Source organism: Anabrus simplex, chromosome 3 (genome assembly GCF_040414725.1).
Source record: "Anabrus simplex isolate iqAnaSimp1 chromosome 3, ASM4041472v1, whole genome shotgun sequence".
NCBI lineage: Eukaryota > Metazoa > Arthropoda > Insecta > Orthoptera > Tettigoniidae > Anabrus > Anabrus simplex.
This window is the reverse complement of record NC_090267.1, coordinates 509949155-509965097: the sequence shown is the minus strand read 5'-3', so window position 1 is coordinate 509965097 and position 15943 is coordinate 509949155. Positions and strand designations below refer to the sequence as shown.

General features: G+C 39.5%; 1 protein-coding gene across 3 annotated transcripts in view; it reads left to right on the top strand.

The window, feature by feature from the left end:
- LOC136866601 (GTP-binding protein 10 homolog) overlaps positions 1–15943 on the top strand; it is a 126219-nt gene that overhangs the window by 12139 nt on the left and 98137 nt on the right. For all 3 annotated transcript variants that reach the window (XR_010859567.2, XM_067143714.2, XM_067143713.2), the window contains exon 2: positions 841–976. Coding sequence is in view for 2 of the 3 variants with exons in the window: in XM_067143714.2 (XP_066999815.2) it covers positions 841–976 (136 nt within the window). In the remaining variant the exon portion in view is untranslated. The remainder of the gene's footprint in view (positions 1–840; positions 977–15943) is intronic.

Here is a 15943-nt window from a genome sequence, read left to right as displayed (position 1 = left end):
TGATATTTGAAGGTGTTCAAATAAGTCAGCCTCATGTTGATAGATTTACGGGCACGTAAAAGAACTCCTATGGGACTAAAGTCTAGCATCTCGCCATCTCTGAAAATTGTAAAAGTAGTTAGTGGGTTGTAAAGCCAATAACATTCATTATTCAACTATCCCACAATAAAAACTCTTAAAAGAATGGTGATAGGGGTTCTGCTCCCAGGGGATACTAACTTGAGATTTGTATGCCGCATCGTGGTCTGCACCTTTTTCTTGTCGTGTGAATGTTGTCTGGCCAGACCAGTGGTCTTGTCACTGCCACGTTTTAGGAGGTCGGTGTTCTGCGTGGGCAAGAAATTAATTCAGATTTTTCTATTCCCAAACATAGAATGCACTATTGTGCTTTGTTGCTTAATGCGCCAACCAGCTGCTCCACCAGGATTTACCTGAACATTGTCTGAGCAGGTGACACAGCTGCTGTGAACAAAAGAGCATTGTTCTCTGTGCCTTGCAAAGGTGTTCTTGGGTGGTACTGGATAGGAAGGTGCTCTAGTTCTGCTTAGTTTAGTTACAAGTTCTCTGGATACTCACTCTTCCATTGTTGGAAATCATTTCATGATGTGATGCTAGCCATACACTAAATGAATGAATAAATAAATAAATAAATAAATAAATTTAAAAATATATTTTGTGATCATTTTATAGCTTTTTACTATGAATACGAATATAATTTATATTTGACTATTGAATAATGTTTGTTTAATAATGGTAAAATGCTTGCCATCCAGTCTTGTATTTCCTTTTAATGTTTTCCTTTCAATATTAAGAATAAAATTTGTGTATTTTAACTCAAAGGCTCCTCGGAAGTTCCGGCGAGGCTTTATTGATTCCCTTCGCCTTCATGTTCGAGGGGGAGCTGGTGGAAATGGATTGCCAAGATACGGTGGGATTGGAGGAAAAGGAGGAGATATTTACGTTGAGGCTAAAGAAGGTAAGGATAGTATCCATAAATTTTGAAATCTTTCAGCTTTCTCAAGTTTCTTTTAAGCTTCTCCACCTTATCCATATAACATGTTCACCGTTCATCTCCATGCTGTACAGACAGATTATATTTAACTATAACAATTAATGGAGATGTATTCTAGTGTCTTCAGTAATCAGCTATCAACACAGTCCCATCTGAATTAATAGGAACAAGGTTTCTTTTTTTAAATATAAATTTCCCAATGGTTGGCATCATTGTTATTGCTTATTCTTAGATCCCATGCTTTCTGTGTGGTGTTTGTTCATTGATTGAGTAGTAATTGCTCTGTATGGCTATTGATTTAAAATTAAAGTGCATTTGTTTGCATGTGTTGTACTTGTGAAGAATTTTGAGGTTATCATATGAGAATTGTCATATCTGTCTGTGTTGGATACGACTCCCAAACAGTGTGTATGATTGTTGTATTATCGCAGAATACTTCTTTGACACGAAGAGAGATAGCTACTAAATTTTGTGTTGGTGTAAATGCCGTAATTGGAATGATTCAGTAGCACAAACAAACCGGTTCACTTTTACCCAAGAGGAAGAGAAACTGTGGCAGAAAGAGGAAAACTATGTGAACTGTTGATCAGTTTCTCCTCAAAAGCAGCAAATTAGTACAGGCTCATTACTGTGGACTTGGCTCGCGAATTGGGTAGCAGGAGTGAATGTGCATGTGACTAACGGTCGACCTAAGAAGGGAAGCTCAGAAACCTTCAAAGGAACACCTGACAGGACAAAAGTGCAGGGCACATAGTCATCAAGACTGGACAATAGAACACTGATATAAAGTCCTTTTCGCTGATGAAAATGGTATGTGCGTATATAATAGCATATAATAGGCCAGCAAATTCAGCATATTTGCAACAGAGTATAAAACAGCCTGTGCAGATGTGGTTTTGGTATGGGAACTTAAGTACCAGTCATTGACTCGATAAAAGTGATGAGTACATCGAAATACTGGAAAGGAGAATTCTTCATGAGCTGCAGAAAAAGTTGACTTAAGGGGGTAGAATTTTTCATTAAGTTTTGGCTCCTTGCCATACTTTGAAGAATTTTTTCGGTGATATTTGTGTGTTATGAGTGGCCAGGGCACTTGGCACTCTTTCCACATTAGATCAAATTTGTGGGACTCTGCTGTAGTCACATCCTTTTCAGAAAAAACTGCATTTTTTGAGATCAGCAATGAACTTTTATTTCTGTTTTCAGACAAAGCGTGCCCATCGACCGTGATCATTAAGGTGTCAAGTCCATATGGTCTGACACCATGGTTAGCTGGTTTGAGTGCCGTTTGGAGGAAAAGATTTTCTCTATCACAGTGTTGGCTGGTAGGGTAGGAGAGGTCATGGAATACAATTTTTAATCACTAGGTTAGACGGTGCAGACAAATAAAAGTAGAAATACCTGCACCTGGCAAGCTGAAAATGTCCTCAGACAGTCCCAACACTAAAAACTATATACTAAATAATTTGAGGCACCATCTTGGCAAAACTTTCAATTTTCATGGAGGCAAGTATAGAAAGAAAGATGAAGTAAACTCATGTCTCCATCCCTAGGTACACCTCCAATGGAGGTGAGCTGCATGTGCCATTTCAACCCCATACCAGCCCTCCCGCCATTCTTAAATTTCTTGGAGAACCAGGAATCGAACCCGGGCCCTCGAGGACAGCAGCTAATAACACTAACTGTTACGCTTCGGAGGCAGACAGGATAAAGATGAATGCAGGTGATAAAAGACACAGGACAAAAGGAGAGAAGGAGCACAACAGAGGGCTAAAAGCATAGAGATGTAAAATAACTGGATTGATAAAGTGAGAGTCCATCAACTAGGGGGGATCAAATATAAACTGGATTTTTAAAAGTTTAATTTCATTTATTGAAAAACAAGGCAATTGCAATTTATTTTTCCACATAGTTTCTGGCTTTGGAAATGCATTTGTCCCAGCGTATGGGCAGCTTTTTGATGTCCTCGTCATAAGAAGAACAGGGTCGTGTCACCAGCCAGTTGCACATGAAGTCTTCCACACTCTCGTCATCTTCAAATCGTTGCCCTCCTAGAGCTTCTTTAAGCGGTCCGGACAAATGGAAATCGCAGGGCGATAAGTCTGGGCTGTAAGTAGGATGATCCAGTATAGTCCAGTGCATTTCCTATAGCTTGGAGACAGTTAGAGCTGTAGCATGGGGCCGCGCATTGTTGTGGAGGAGGATGATCTAATAGTTACAAATTCTTGTTTTTATATCCACCTTCTTCAATAGATAAAAATGTGTATTGTCTCTAAAAGGACATTTACTACTGTACCCCGCGTAGGTTTACAAACATTCCCACAGAAGAAGGAAAGAAGGAAAAGCGTATGGCCCCGGGCCTGTTTCAAGATAACATTGCTTTCAGAAAACCACATTTATTACTAAAGCAAAACCCCTCGGTGGGTTTTCCCTTAATATAGAACAAAACAATTTAAATCTCAATACAGCCTCAGGCTGTGAAGGAAGTACATAAATACTGGACATTAAGTCCCAAAGGTTTAATAACACCTCAACCAGGACATTAAAACAAGTTCAACATTCCAAAGCTGCCCTCCATATACAAGACCCAGTGCATACAATACCAGAGAAAACTAGCTTCGATTCATCTTAAACCATTGACAATGGAGGCGGCAGCTAATTTCCAAAGTGCGTACACATATACAATTACATAAAAAGGCACTGGATTACAATCGTGTCATATGCCTGAACGTTTTACACACCCAATAGTGAGATCCTCTCTTCGTCCTACCCGCGCTAAAAATTCAGTTTTATCTAGTTAGTAGGGCTTACCTCCACACCGTGGACAAGGCAGGGTTCGAAAACCCAAGCGGACCAGCCGCTGTCACTCAAGGCACCGAGAATATCTCCGGCCGCTGGCTATCAGGCAAGTCCCTGACCCCTGTCCGTAGCTCGCCAAGGGAGTGTGCGGCAGAGGGGAGGGGAGGGGAGGAAAGTCAGCTCAATTGGCTGGTAAAGAGAGGAAGGCACGTTGCCATAGTAGCGCGGTGGAAGGATGAAGGGAGAAAATCAACTTTTAGAAATACGTTAAAAGAAGGTGCTAGTTAGAGACACATCTATAAATAATAACCCGTAAAAGGCCAAACATAGCTAATAATAATAATAAAAAATGGAAAAAACAAACGTCAATCTTAAAGGCGCAACCAGGCAGCCAACAAAGCTCAAAGGGGACGGGGGAATTGCCTAAAACATACGGCACAGATCTCCCCTCCCAAGACCCTTTCCATGGGGGGAGGGTTAGTTTGGGAAACCCTTCACAAGAAGGGGCATCTTTTTTTTTTTTCTTTCCTTTTGAAGAAACATACAAGAGTTTAACACAGATATACATCTTGATATACAATTTTCATCATTTGTTTTCGACGAGCCCATCCTTGTGGAGATGAGAGGAGAAATATGAAGAGATGATATGTTTTTCTGGGATGACACGATGACAAATGACAGAGCTGATGAGTCCCAAAATACACAATTGGACCAGACTGGCCAGCATTGGCAACAAGTCCGCAAGATGGTAAGGCCTAGGAGTAGGTGGCCCAGCACATCACCCAACAATGGTGATAGATGGGAAAGTTCCAACCCCGTAACTTAGGGCAAGGCGATACATGCTGCACTTTGCAAGAATCTGCCGCTGACACACGGCCTCAGCTTGGGGCGACGATCTTCCCGACACTGCAAACACAAAGCAGAAAGCTCGAGCACGTCGAGGCAAGTAGTTAGGTAGGCAATGAGGCGGAACATCAGTCGAGGTGTGGCGGCGGCACAACCAACGGTGTGGGGGTCAGGAAAAGGAGGTGGGAGGGAACTCCAGATAAAACAACAATTAAGAAGAGCAAAATTGCCAAGATAATTAAATTACCCATTAAGAATAGGAAAACCCACGGAGGTGGAAGAAAATCAAGAAGCAATAAATAACAGAAACATGAAAAGCGTGGGCTTAACCTGGGACAGGTGCACTCTCAAAACTCTCTCGGTCTCCAGGTCACTGACCAGCAAGAGGTGACGGAGTTGAGGAAATCGAGAATAGTACAGGGGCCTCGGAAACGGGGAAGTAATTTCCCAGATGGCACAAAGTTTTTAATAAACACCTTGTCACCGACAACCAAGTCGGTAGGCCGGCTGCCTTGATCGTAGCGGGCACGCTTCTGCTTGTATGACACCTTAAGGTTATGTTTGGCTTTCTTCCAAATTTCCCTAATGTTAGGAGGATCAATCTTCTCGGGGAGCAACTCATTAATATTCCATAAGTTGGAAATAGGAGAATTTGGCACGAAGGAAAACATCAGGGAAACTGGAGAAAATTTGTGAGCTTCATGGACCGCGGAGTTGAAGGCAAGGCAAGGAAATGAGGTATCCCATCTCGACACATCCTGATGGTATAAAGAAAGTCTAAAATCTCCACCTTATCAATACATTAGTTTATTTACTCTAAATTAGTAAATTGGTCAATACCGGTTTCAATCCCTCGGGGATCATCTTCAGTTGACACACAAAAAAGAATTTATAAAAACATCACATATGAAAGGTTACATTTGGTGACTATTTCAATTAAATCAAGTGTTGAAAGTTATGTCATTAAAGTACTAGTGGGTACATCTTAGTTTTTTGAAGTGCTATTCTATGAGGTATATTGGCTCACTGTGTCTAAGCTTTTGTACATATAATGGGTTCTACACTTATTCACATCTGGTATTGATAATATTACATTCAATATGATTGATTCATATGATTAAAACATTAACAAATATCTTATTAAAATGGTAAAAAATATACATCATTTGTTTAAAAAGTACTTGTTGTTAGAGTCTTTTTGATCATACTACACTTGTATTACAAAATATGGAATAAGATTTTTCACTCATACACATTAGTGATAATGAGTCCATTATAGAGTCTTAAAAGTATTTTGTTGTAAAGGTATATCACAGCTTATTGGTTGTTGTGATGTCAATAAGATGTAATTTCACTTTGTATTAATGTTTGAGGTATTCCACTTTTTTTTTAAAGTCCATTGGAGTAAACATAGGAAAAGCTTAATTAAAGGGTTAATTAAAAATATATCCTTCATTACTAAAAATACTAGTACGGTATGTGATACCTTATTAAAATGGATCCTTCATTTCTAAAGTATTGATATGTGATACCTCATGTGTTTGTTTTATCATGTATAAAGTGGGGTTTACATTTCTAAACAGTAGTACTGTAGGTTGTTACCATCTATAATACATATGTAATATTACGATCTGACATAGCAGCCAACTGAAAATGTTTAAAGTATAATCTAATAGAATGGGACCAATTCCTTCTTTTTACTGTTTGTTTTTCACTTTCAACGGGTGGAGTGCATAACATATGCATATTGTGTTAGATCTATATTATTGTTGAATTTGTTGCAATTTGTAAACTGCTGCTTTTGGTGAAGTATCTTAGTCTATGGATGTCAATAGGAAATTGTTAGTGTGTCGTTGCTGGTTGAATGGTGACTGTTGCAAAATGAAGCTCGTTCGAGGTGCCGTGCGTCTTGATGGAATTTAAATTTGCACTTTATGGTAATGGCATGAAGGCTTCTGTGTGTTGTAGATTAATTATCTGCAAGCAGAAATAGTAGGTGTGTAAGTTGGTGTATAATAAAGGTGTAGAAGGTAAGTTATATGTTGTGTTACTTACGTTGAATGTTGAGACTGTGTGCTTTGCGTGGCTGCCTATCAAGATCTGTTGCGTGTTATCCTGGGACTGTAGTTAGTGGCGGCGGAGGGGAGGTTTGGAGGGTTGGGTGGAACGTTTGTGACGGAAGCGGGGTTGGAGGAGGGGAGATCTTTGAGCGGTTCATTTGTATGTGTAGGTTGTTGTTTGTTGATTCTTTTTAAATAATGATCTTTTAGGAGGGGAATGACTGTGTTGAAAAGAACATTATTTTCGTCAGTATTTTCATTTAAGTTGAAGTTTGGGTTTGTGTATTGGTCTAGGTTTATGTAGAATTCTTCTAGTGTACTGAGCAAGGGGCTTTTTGGGTTGGTGTTGAGAATTTGCATGTCGTTATTGATACTTGTAAATTTATGTTCTTGATCGTTAATGTGTTGTCCCATTGCTGAAAAGTGTCTATGCTTGACAGCATTTACGTGTTCATTGTATCGTATTGAAAAACTTCTCCCGGTAAGTCCTACATAGCTGGCTCTGCAGTCATTACATTTCAGGCGGTAGACTCCTGAATGGTTGTATTTATTTATGTTGTTGACTGATTTGGAGTTATATAATATGTTGGTATTGTTACGTGTGGTTTTGTAAGCTATTTTTAAGCCTTGTTTTTTAAAGATGTTCGTTATAGAGTGTATATGGTTGTTGTTGTAGGTAAAAGTTGCGTAATCTTTTTTGTCTTTGATGGTTCTAGTTAATTTAGTTTTTGATTGGTTTTTTATTTTGCTGATGATCTGGTTTATCATTTCTCTTTTATATCCGTTCTGTTTGGCTATTTCGTGAATTAGGTTCAATTCTTTGTTTAGATCTTTTTTCGTGAGTGGAATGTTGTATGCTCTGTATATCATGCTATAGTATGCAGCTTTCTTGTGAGTATGTGGATGGGTGGAATCTATTTTTATTGTGTTCGATGTGTGGGTAGGTTTCCTGTATATGCTGTATGTTAAATGGTTGTTATGTCTGGTTATGGATATATCTAAGTAGTTTATAGTGTTGTTGTTTTCAGTTTCCATTGTGAATTTTATGTGAGGATCTATTTCATTTAGTTGTTCTAGGATTATATTTTCATTGGTATGCCTGTTGTCTATTATAATGAATACATCGTCAACAAATCTACACCAAAAAAGAATGTTATTCAATTTTTGGATTTCTTGATGTTCGAGGTGATCTATATATATTTCAGCTATCATACCTGATATTGGTGATCCCATGGGTAATCCTTTTTGGTGGTATATGGTATCATGGAATTTAAAGTAATTGTTGTTGATGGCAAAGTGTAATAGTTTTATAAATTCATCTAAGTTATTTCTAACTTGCTCACTTTGCTATGGTTATTGAGATTGGATTCGATGATTGTTATTGCTTTTTGTGTAGGTATGTTAGGATACATGTTTGTTATGTCATATGTAGCTATTTTATGGTAATGTTATATTTTTATATTTTTGGTGATGTTACAAAATTCTATTGAGTTTTTTATAGTTTTCTTTGCCTGGAAAACATAATGTTTTTTGAGAAATTTTTGAATGAATTGTGATAGTTTATAGGTGGGGCTTGGTCTATAGTTTATTATGGGTCTGTTGTCTTTATGGATTTTAGGGTATGCTTTGGCAGTAGGTATTCCTGGGTTCATTGTGATCAATTTTGTGGTTTCTTGTTCATTTAAAAGGAAGTTAGTGTTTTTTATTATAGTTTTAAAATTCTTTTGAATGCTATTAGTAGGATCTTTGGCCTTGATTTGGAAAGTTTCATCTTGGAAGCAAGTTTTTGTTTTTGTTATATATTCATCTTTATTTATGATAACTGTTGTGTTTCCTTTGTCTGCTTTAGTTACTATTAAGTTGTTTTGTTTGGTTTTATTTTTAAGTTCTTTGATTTGTTTGTGGTTTATGGTGTCTTGTTGGTTGATTTTTTGATTGATTTTGTTAATATATTGTGGTAGTGTTTTTTTTATTTCATATCTGATTTCATTTTGCTTTTCTTGAGGTATTTTGTTTATGGCATTTTCAGTTTCGGTGATGATAGTAGTAATGAAAATATAATCCTAGAACAACTAAATGAAATAGATCCTCACATAAAATTCACAATGGAAACTGAAAACAACAACACTATAAACTACTTAGATAGATCCATAACCAGACACAACAACCATTTAACATACAGCATATACAGGAAACCTACTCACACATCGAACACAATAAAAATAGATTCCACCCACCCACATACTCACAAGAAAGCCGCATACTATAGCATGATATACAGAGCATACAACATTCCACTGACGAAAAAAGATCTAAACAAAGAATTGAACCTAATTCACGAAATAGCCAAACAGAACGGATATAAAAGAGAAATGATAAACCAGATCATCAGCAAAATAAAAAACCAATCAAAAACTAAATTAACTAGAACCATCAAAGACAAAAAAGATTACGCAACTTTTACCTACAACAACAACAACCATATACACTCTATAACGAACATCTTTAAAAAACAAGGCTTAAAAATAGCTTACAAAACCACACGTAACAATACCAACATATTATATAACTCCAAATCAGTCAACAACATAAATAAATACAACCATTCAGGAGTCTACCGCCTGAAATGTAATGACTGCAGAGCCAGCTATGTAGGACTTACCGGGAGAAGTTTTTCAATACGATACAATGAACACGTAAATGCTGTCAAGCATAGACACTTTTCAGCAATGGGACAACACATTAACGATCAAGAACATAAATTTACAAGTATCAATAATGACATGCAAATTCTCAACACCAACCCAAAAAGCCCCTTGCTCAGTATACTAGAAGAATTCTACATAAACCTAGACCAATACACAAACCCAAACTTCAACTTAAATGAAAATACTGACGAAAATAATGTTCTTTTCAACACAGTCATTCCCCTCCTAAAAGATCATTATTTAAAAAGAATCAACAAACAACAACCTACACATACAAATGAACCGCTCAAAGATCTCCCCTCCTCCAACCCCGCTTCCATCACAAACGTTCCACCCATCCCTCCAAACCTCCCCTCCGCCGCCACTAACTACAGTCCGAGGATAACACGCAACAGATATCGACAGGCAGCCACGCAAAGTGCACAGTCTCAACATTCAACGTAAGTAACACATAACTTACCTTCTATACCTTTATTATACACCAACTTACACACCTACTATTTCTGCTTGCAGATAATTAATCTACAACACATAGAAGCCTTTATGCCATTACCATAAAGTGCAAATTTAAATTCCATCAAGACGCACGGCACCTCGAACGAGCTTCATTTTGCAACAGTCACCATTCAACCAGCAACGACACACTAACAATTTCCTATTGACATCCATAGACTAAGATACTTCACCAAAAGCAGCAGTTTACAAATTGCAACAAATTCAACAATAATATAGATCTAACACAATACGCATATGTTATGCACTCCACCAGTTGAAAGTGAAAAACAAACAGTAAAAAGAAGGAATTGGTCCCATTCTATTAGATTATACTTTAAACATTTTCAGTTGGCTGCTATGTCAGATCGTAATATTACATATGTATTATAGATGGTAACAACCTACAGTACTACTGTTTAGAAATGTAAACCCCACTTTATACATGATAAAACAAACACATGAGGTATCACATATCAATACTTTAGAAATGAAGGATCCATTTTAATAAGGTATCACATACCGTACTAGTATTTCTAGTAATGAAGGATATATTTTTAATTAACCCTTTAATTAAGCGTTTCCTATGTTTACTCCAATGGATTAAAAAAAAAAAAAAAGTGGAATACCTCAAACATTAATACAAAGTGAAATTACGTCTTATTGACATCACAACAACCAATAAGCTGTGATATACCTTTACAACAAAATACTTTTAAGACTCTATAATGGACTCATTATCACTAATGTGTATGAGTGAAAAATCTTATTCCATATTTTGTAATACAAGTGTAGTATGATCAAAAAGACTCTAACAACAAGTACTTTTTAAACAAATGATGTATATTTTTTACCATTTTAGTAAGATATTTGTTAATGTTTTAATCATATGAACAATCATATTGAATGTAATATTATCAATACCAGATGTGAATAAGTGTAGAACCCATTATATGTACAAAAGCTTAGACACAGTGAGCCAATATACCTCATACAATAGCACTTCAAAAAACTAAGATGTACCCACTAGTACTTTAATAACATAACTTTCAACACTTGATTTAATTGAAATAGTCACCAAATGTAACCTTTCATATGTGATGTTTTTATAAATTCTTTTTTGTGTGTCAACTGAAGATGATCCCCGAGGGATTGAAACCGATATTGACCAATTTACTAATTTAGAGTAAATAAACTAATGTATTGATAAGGTGGAGATTTTAGACTTTCTTTATATCAGAGTACCAATCAATACGGAAATGAAGCTGATAGACTATGACATCCTGATGGACCGAACGAAGGTTGTGATTGACCCTTTCAGCATACGAAGGCTGAGGGTAATATGGGGAAGTCGTGACATGGGAAATCGAAAGATTGAAACAAAACCTTCTAAACAAATTCAAAGTAAATGCCCTGGCATTGTCGGACACCAAAATTTGACACGGCGCAAAGGATGAAAAGATGGACTTAAGGCATCTTATAATAGTTTCGGCGGTAGCAAGTCTGGTGGGGAAAAACCAAGAAAAACGGGTAAACCCGTCCACACAGACCAGAATAAACCTATTGCCCTCGCCCTTTGACCGGGGGAGGGGTCCCACGTAATCGATATACATCTCCATGGGGCGAGTGGCTTGGTGGGACGGCTAGAGACCCATTGTCGAATTCACAGTAGGCTTGCTAAGGCCACAGACCTTACAGGCCTTAACCATCTCGCGAACTTCCCCATCTAGGCCTTTCCAGATGAAATTCTCCCGAATCTTCTCCTTAGTCTTGAACACTCCTAGATGACCACCTAAAGGACTCTTGTGATAATATTTAAAAATCACCGAAACCAAGACCGAGGGGATAACCACTTTCATTTTCTTATCGGACCGGGAAGGACAACACAGAACATCGTTTCTCAGGACGTAGGGGGCGATATTCTGCCCGGTTTTGAGATCCTGAATAATGGGGCCCAACATCGGATCCTCACCATGAATTTTAGCGATCTGGTTGAATCCTCACCATGAATTTTAGCGATCTGGTTGAACAACAAAGGGGTGTCCGATAAGATACCACCGGAGAGAGGTAACGGGAGCACGGGTTCCGACCCTGGGGAATCAGAAGAAACAATGTCGTGGTCAGAGAACATTTGACTTAAGGAATCGGCGATGACATTTTCCTTCCCTCGGATATGGTGGACATCGAATTGGAAGGCAGAAATGTGAATAGCCCACCTGGCTAAGCGACCGGTCCTTGTAGGCTTACCAAGGATCCAGCTAAGCGCCTGATTATCGGTTTCGAGCAGGAACTTAACATGTTCCAAATACATCCTAAACTTCTCTAGGGCAAATAAAACTGCTAAACCCTCAAGCTCATAAACCGAATACTTCGACTCGAGCTGGGACAGCATCCTAGAGGCGTACGCAATGGGGCGCCTTCCCAATTCCGAATCCTGTAACAAATCGCCGCAACAGCGGACGAGGAGGCGTCGGTTTGAACTACAAAAGGCTTGCTAAAATCTGGCATTTTAAAGTCCTCAAAGGCCACCTGTTGCGAAGACCCCCATTCAAACTTAACTCCTTTACAACAAAGTGAGTTGAGCGGGGCAGCACGATTAGCGAAGTTTGGGATGAACTTGCGAAAGAAATTTATCATCCCCACAAATCGACCGACGCCTTTAACATCCGTCGGGGGCCGGAACTGGCGAATAGCCTGGGTGCGAGATTGGTCAACCGAGACCCCGCTAGGGGAAACGATATGACCCAGAAAGGACATCTGAGGCCTAGCGAAAGAGACCTTAGAGAGCTTAACCGTCAACCCAGCTTGACGCAACCGAGTCAAGACTTCCTTGAGATGCTGAAGATGATCTTCAAAGGTTTCGAAGTACACGACCACATCATCTAAATAATGGTACAAATAGCTGAACTTGATGTCCGAAAACAAGTGATCAAGGAGCCTAGTCAACACGGCAGCCCCCATAGAAAAGCCAAAGGGCACACGGCAAAATTCGTACAGGTTCCAATCGGTCGCGAATGCAGTTAAGTGATGAGATTCTTTGGCCAAGGGGATTTGATAGTAAGCTTGGTTCAAATCCAAGACAGTAAAATACTTCCGTTTGAACCATGCAAAACACGAATGCAGATCTGGGAGAGGAACCGATTGTAATACGATCTTCTTATTTAACACCCTGTAGTCAAGAACAGGGCAAAAGGCACCTTGCGGTTGGGTACTAGAAAAACGGGAGAGGAGTATGACGAAGTAGAAGGACGTATGATTCCGTCAGCCAGCATTTTGTTAATAATTTGCTTCAACGCCTGCATTTTGGGGGCGAAAGCCGATAAGGCAGAATCCTCACAGGGACGGAATCAGTGACTTTGATCTTATACTCAAGTATGTTAGTAACTCCCAATTTTTCAGTAAAAACATCAGGAAACGCACTACATATCTCCCTAATGCACTGCGCCTTGTCCTCCAGCAAATGGCTAAGGTCGGAGACCATTTCGCCTTGAGGGGGCGCGACACATGAAGCTAAAGCAGAATTATGCAAAGACAAACTGATTTTTTCCTGTTCAGCAAACTTGAACCAGCAATGGCTATTTTGCATGTCTAACACAAGTCCAGCATAAGCAAAAAAATTAGCCCCAAGAACCACAGCACACGATAAATCCTTGGCCACATAAAAGCAATACTTCCACGTAAAATTGGAAATGCATATCTTACATTTGGTTAAACCAATTACTTCAAGTTTAGACAGGTTGGCCGAAATACACGAAAAGGATACAGGCTGAATATTGGCAATTTTACAAATGGCCTTGTGTGAAATAACCCAAGATTCACTCAGGAGAGAAAAGACACTTCCCGAGTCCAAGAGTGCTTGGGCAGGTTCATTATTTAACTCAATCGAAATAAAAGGAGCGAAACCCTTAGCATCACCCCATATTTTCAAGCACTCGGGCGGGCAATCAAACCCTGACTGAAGGGGAAGATGGGAATCACGTCCCTCAACAACAAGGGATGAAGGGTCGGCTCGAATGGAAACTGACTCCTGGCCTAGTCAGAACTCTGCGGAACGATTAGGGCACCGCCTCGCCATATGTCCTCTTAATCCACATTGAAAGCACACGACTCCCGAGAACCCCGTATTATTCCTTTCACTACCACCGGCACTAGGCGAGGAATTGGTGGAAGTATGAGAAGGACATCGATTACGCAAATGATCAGTTGCCCCACAGGCGTAACACTTCCTAACAAGAGCAGGTTTCCCAGTCGAGGGTGGCTGAGTATGTTGGTCTGACAAAGGTACATTTGACTCGCGGAGAGAGTCAGCATGCCGAACTCCCTGCAGATACCACCACAGCCTCAAGTTCGATAAATGTACGAGGGCAAGTAGCAAAGCACAGATAAGACCGATAATTAGGGGAGATGCCCTCAATGATCGTAGACACCATTTGCTCCTCAGAGTAACCAAGTGCGAACACCCGAGCATAAAATTTTATATCCGAAATAAAACCAGACAAGCTCTCACCTAAACGCTGCACTCTAAAATAATGTTTCTGAATTAAAGAATTAAGAGCACTTGCCGGGTTAAAATATGTCAACAAGTTCGCATGGAACTCGTGCAAAGAAGTTTGGGCTGCTATGGTATCAACGATTTTATCAGCTAACACACTGGTGGCATAGGGGTAAATAATTTGGAGGACCTGTACGTTCGACATTCCGAAGACCAAGGCATGGTCCTGGAATTCGACCAAAAATCAAAGGAACAATACAACCTTGCTCGCCGAGCTGACCGAATAACAAGAAGCCTTTTTCAACACAAGATTCAAGGGGTGAGGAAGACAAGAAAACCCCGCATTATAGAGCACCGAAGTAGACTGCTGATCCTTGCATCAAAGGCCGTCACGATTTGTTAATGGAGGCATAGACAAAGGGGCCGACTGCCCATTTAACTCAACTTCGTCAACTGCCTTATTCGACTCATCTTCAGCTGCAGTAACGGAAAGGCAAATATTCTTAGGTTTAGCTGACAACCTCATCAACCATGAATCAACCTTCTCTAATAATGTGGAGGTTTCCGATTGCAATGCCTCAACCTGACCCTTAAGGTCATCCTTAAGTTCTAAGGAGCGCAAATCTTTGATCCTATGTAAATAGTGGTTCAGACGACCTTGAACCCTCTTTTCTGATGAACTGAAGCAATATCAGTTTCCAAAAAATCCATGACTGAGATAATCTCTGTTAAGTTTGTCCGGATCAAGGATGTCGCCCCACCGACCTCGCTATCAGTATAAACAGGCACAGTAATAGGTTTATCAAGGTTCGACCTTAATAAATTCTCATCTCTTTTCACAGTTCCTTTTGACTCCAAGTTCCTAATGAGCAGTTAATACAATAACTCTTCCTTTCGCAAAGACCCTGGACAAGGAACGTCTCGAGCCACCATAATGTTCTAACACTGTTAGACTCACAGGTCGAAAGAATTCCAAGAGTACACTCAAAGATAAACGGAATAATACTCAAATTGAAACCAGGCCCATTCAGCCACGCTCTGCTACCACTCTGTACCCTGCCTAGGTTTACAAACATTCCCCCAGAAGAAGGAAAGAAGGAAAAGCGTACGGCCCCGGGCCTGTTTCAAGATAACATTGCTTTCAGAAAATCGCATTTATGACTAAAGCAAAACCCCTCAGTGGGTTTTCCCTTAATATAGAACAATATAATTTAAATCTCAATACAGCCTCAGGCTGTGAAAGGAGTACATAAATACTGGACATTAAGTCCCAAAGGTTTAATATAACACCTCAACCAGGACATTAACACGTTCATTGCGGATCATGCGCTGGGCACGTGATGCTACTTTATAAGCACGTGTGGAGCACGCGCCTAGCGCGTCGTGGGACGGTTGCTAGGAAATGTGAATCACAGGTTTCCCGCATGGTAAGAAAGGCTCTGATTGTCATCCCGCACATCATGTAAGTCCAGTCTACTAGCAGATTCATCCGTAGTCATATTTGCGCGTGCGTATTCCGTTTCCAGAGTTGTCG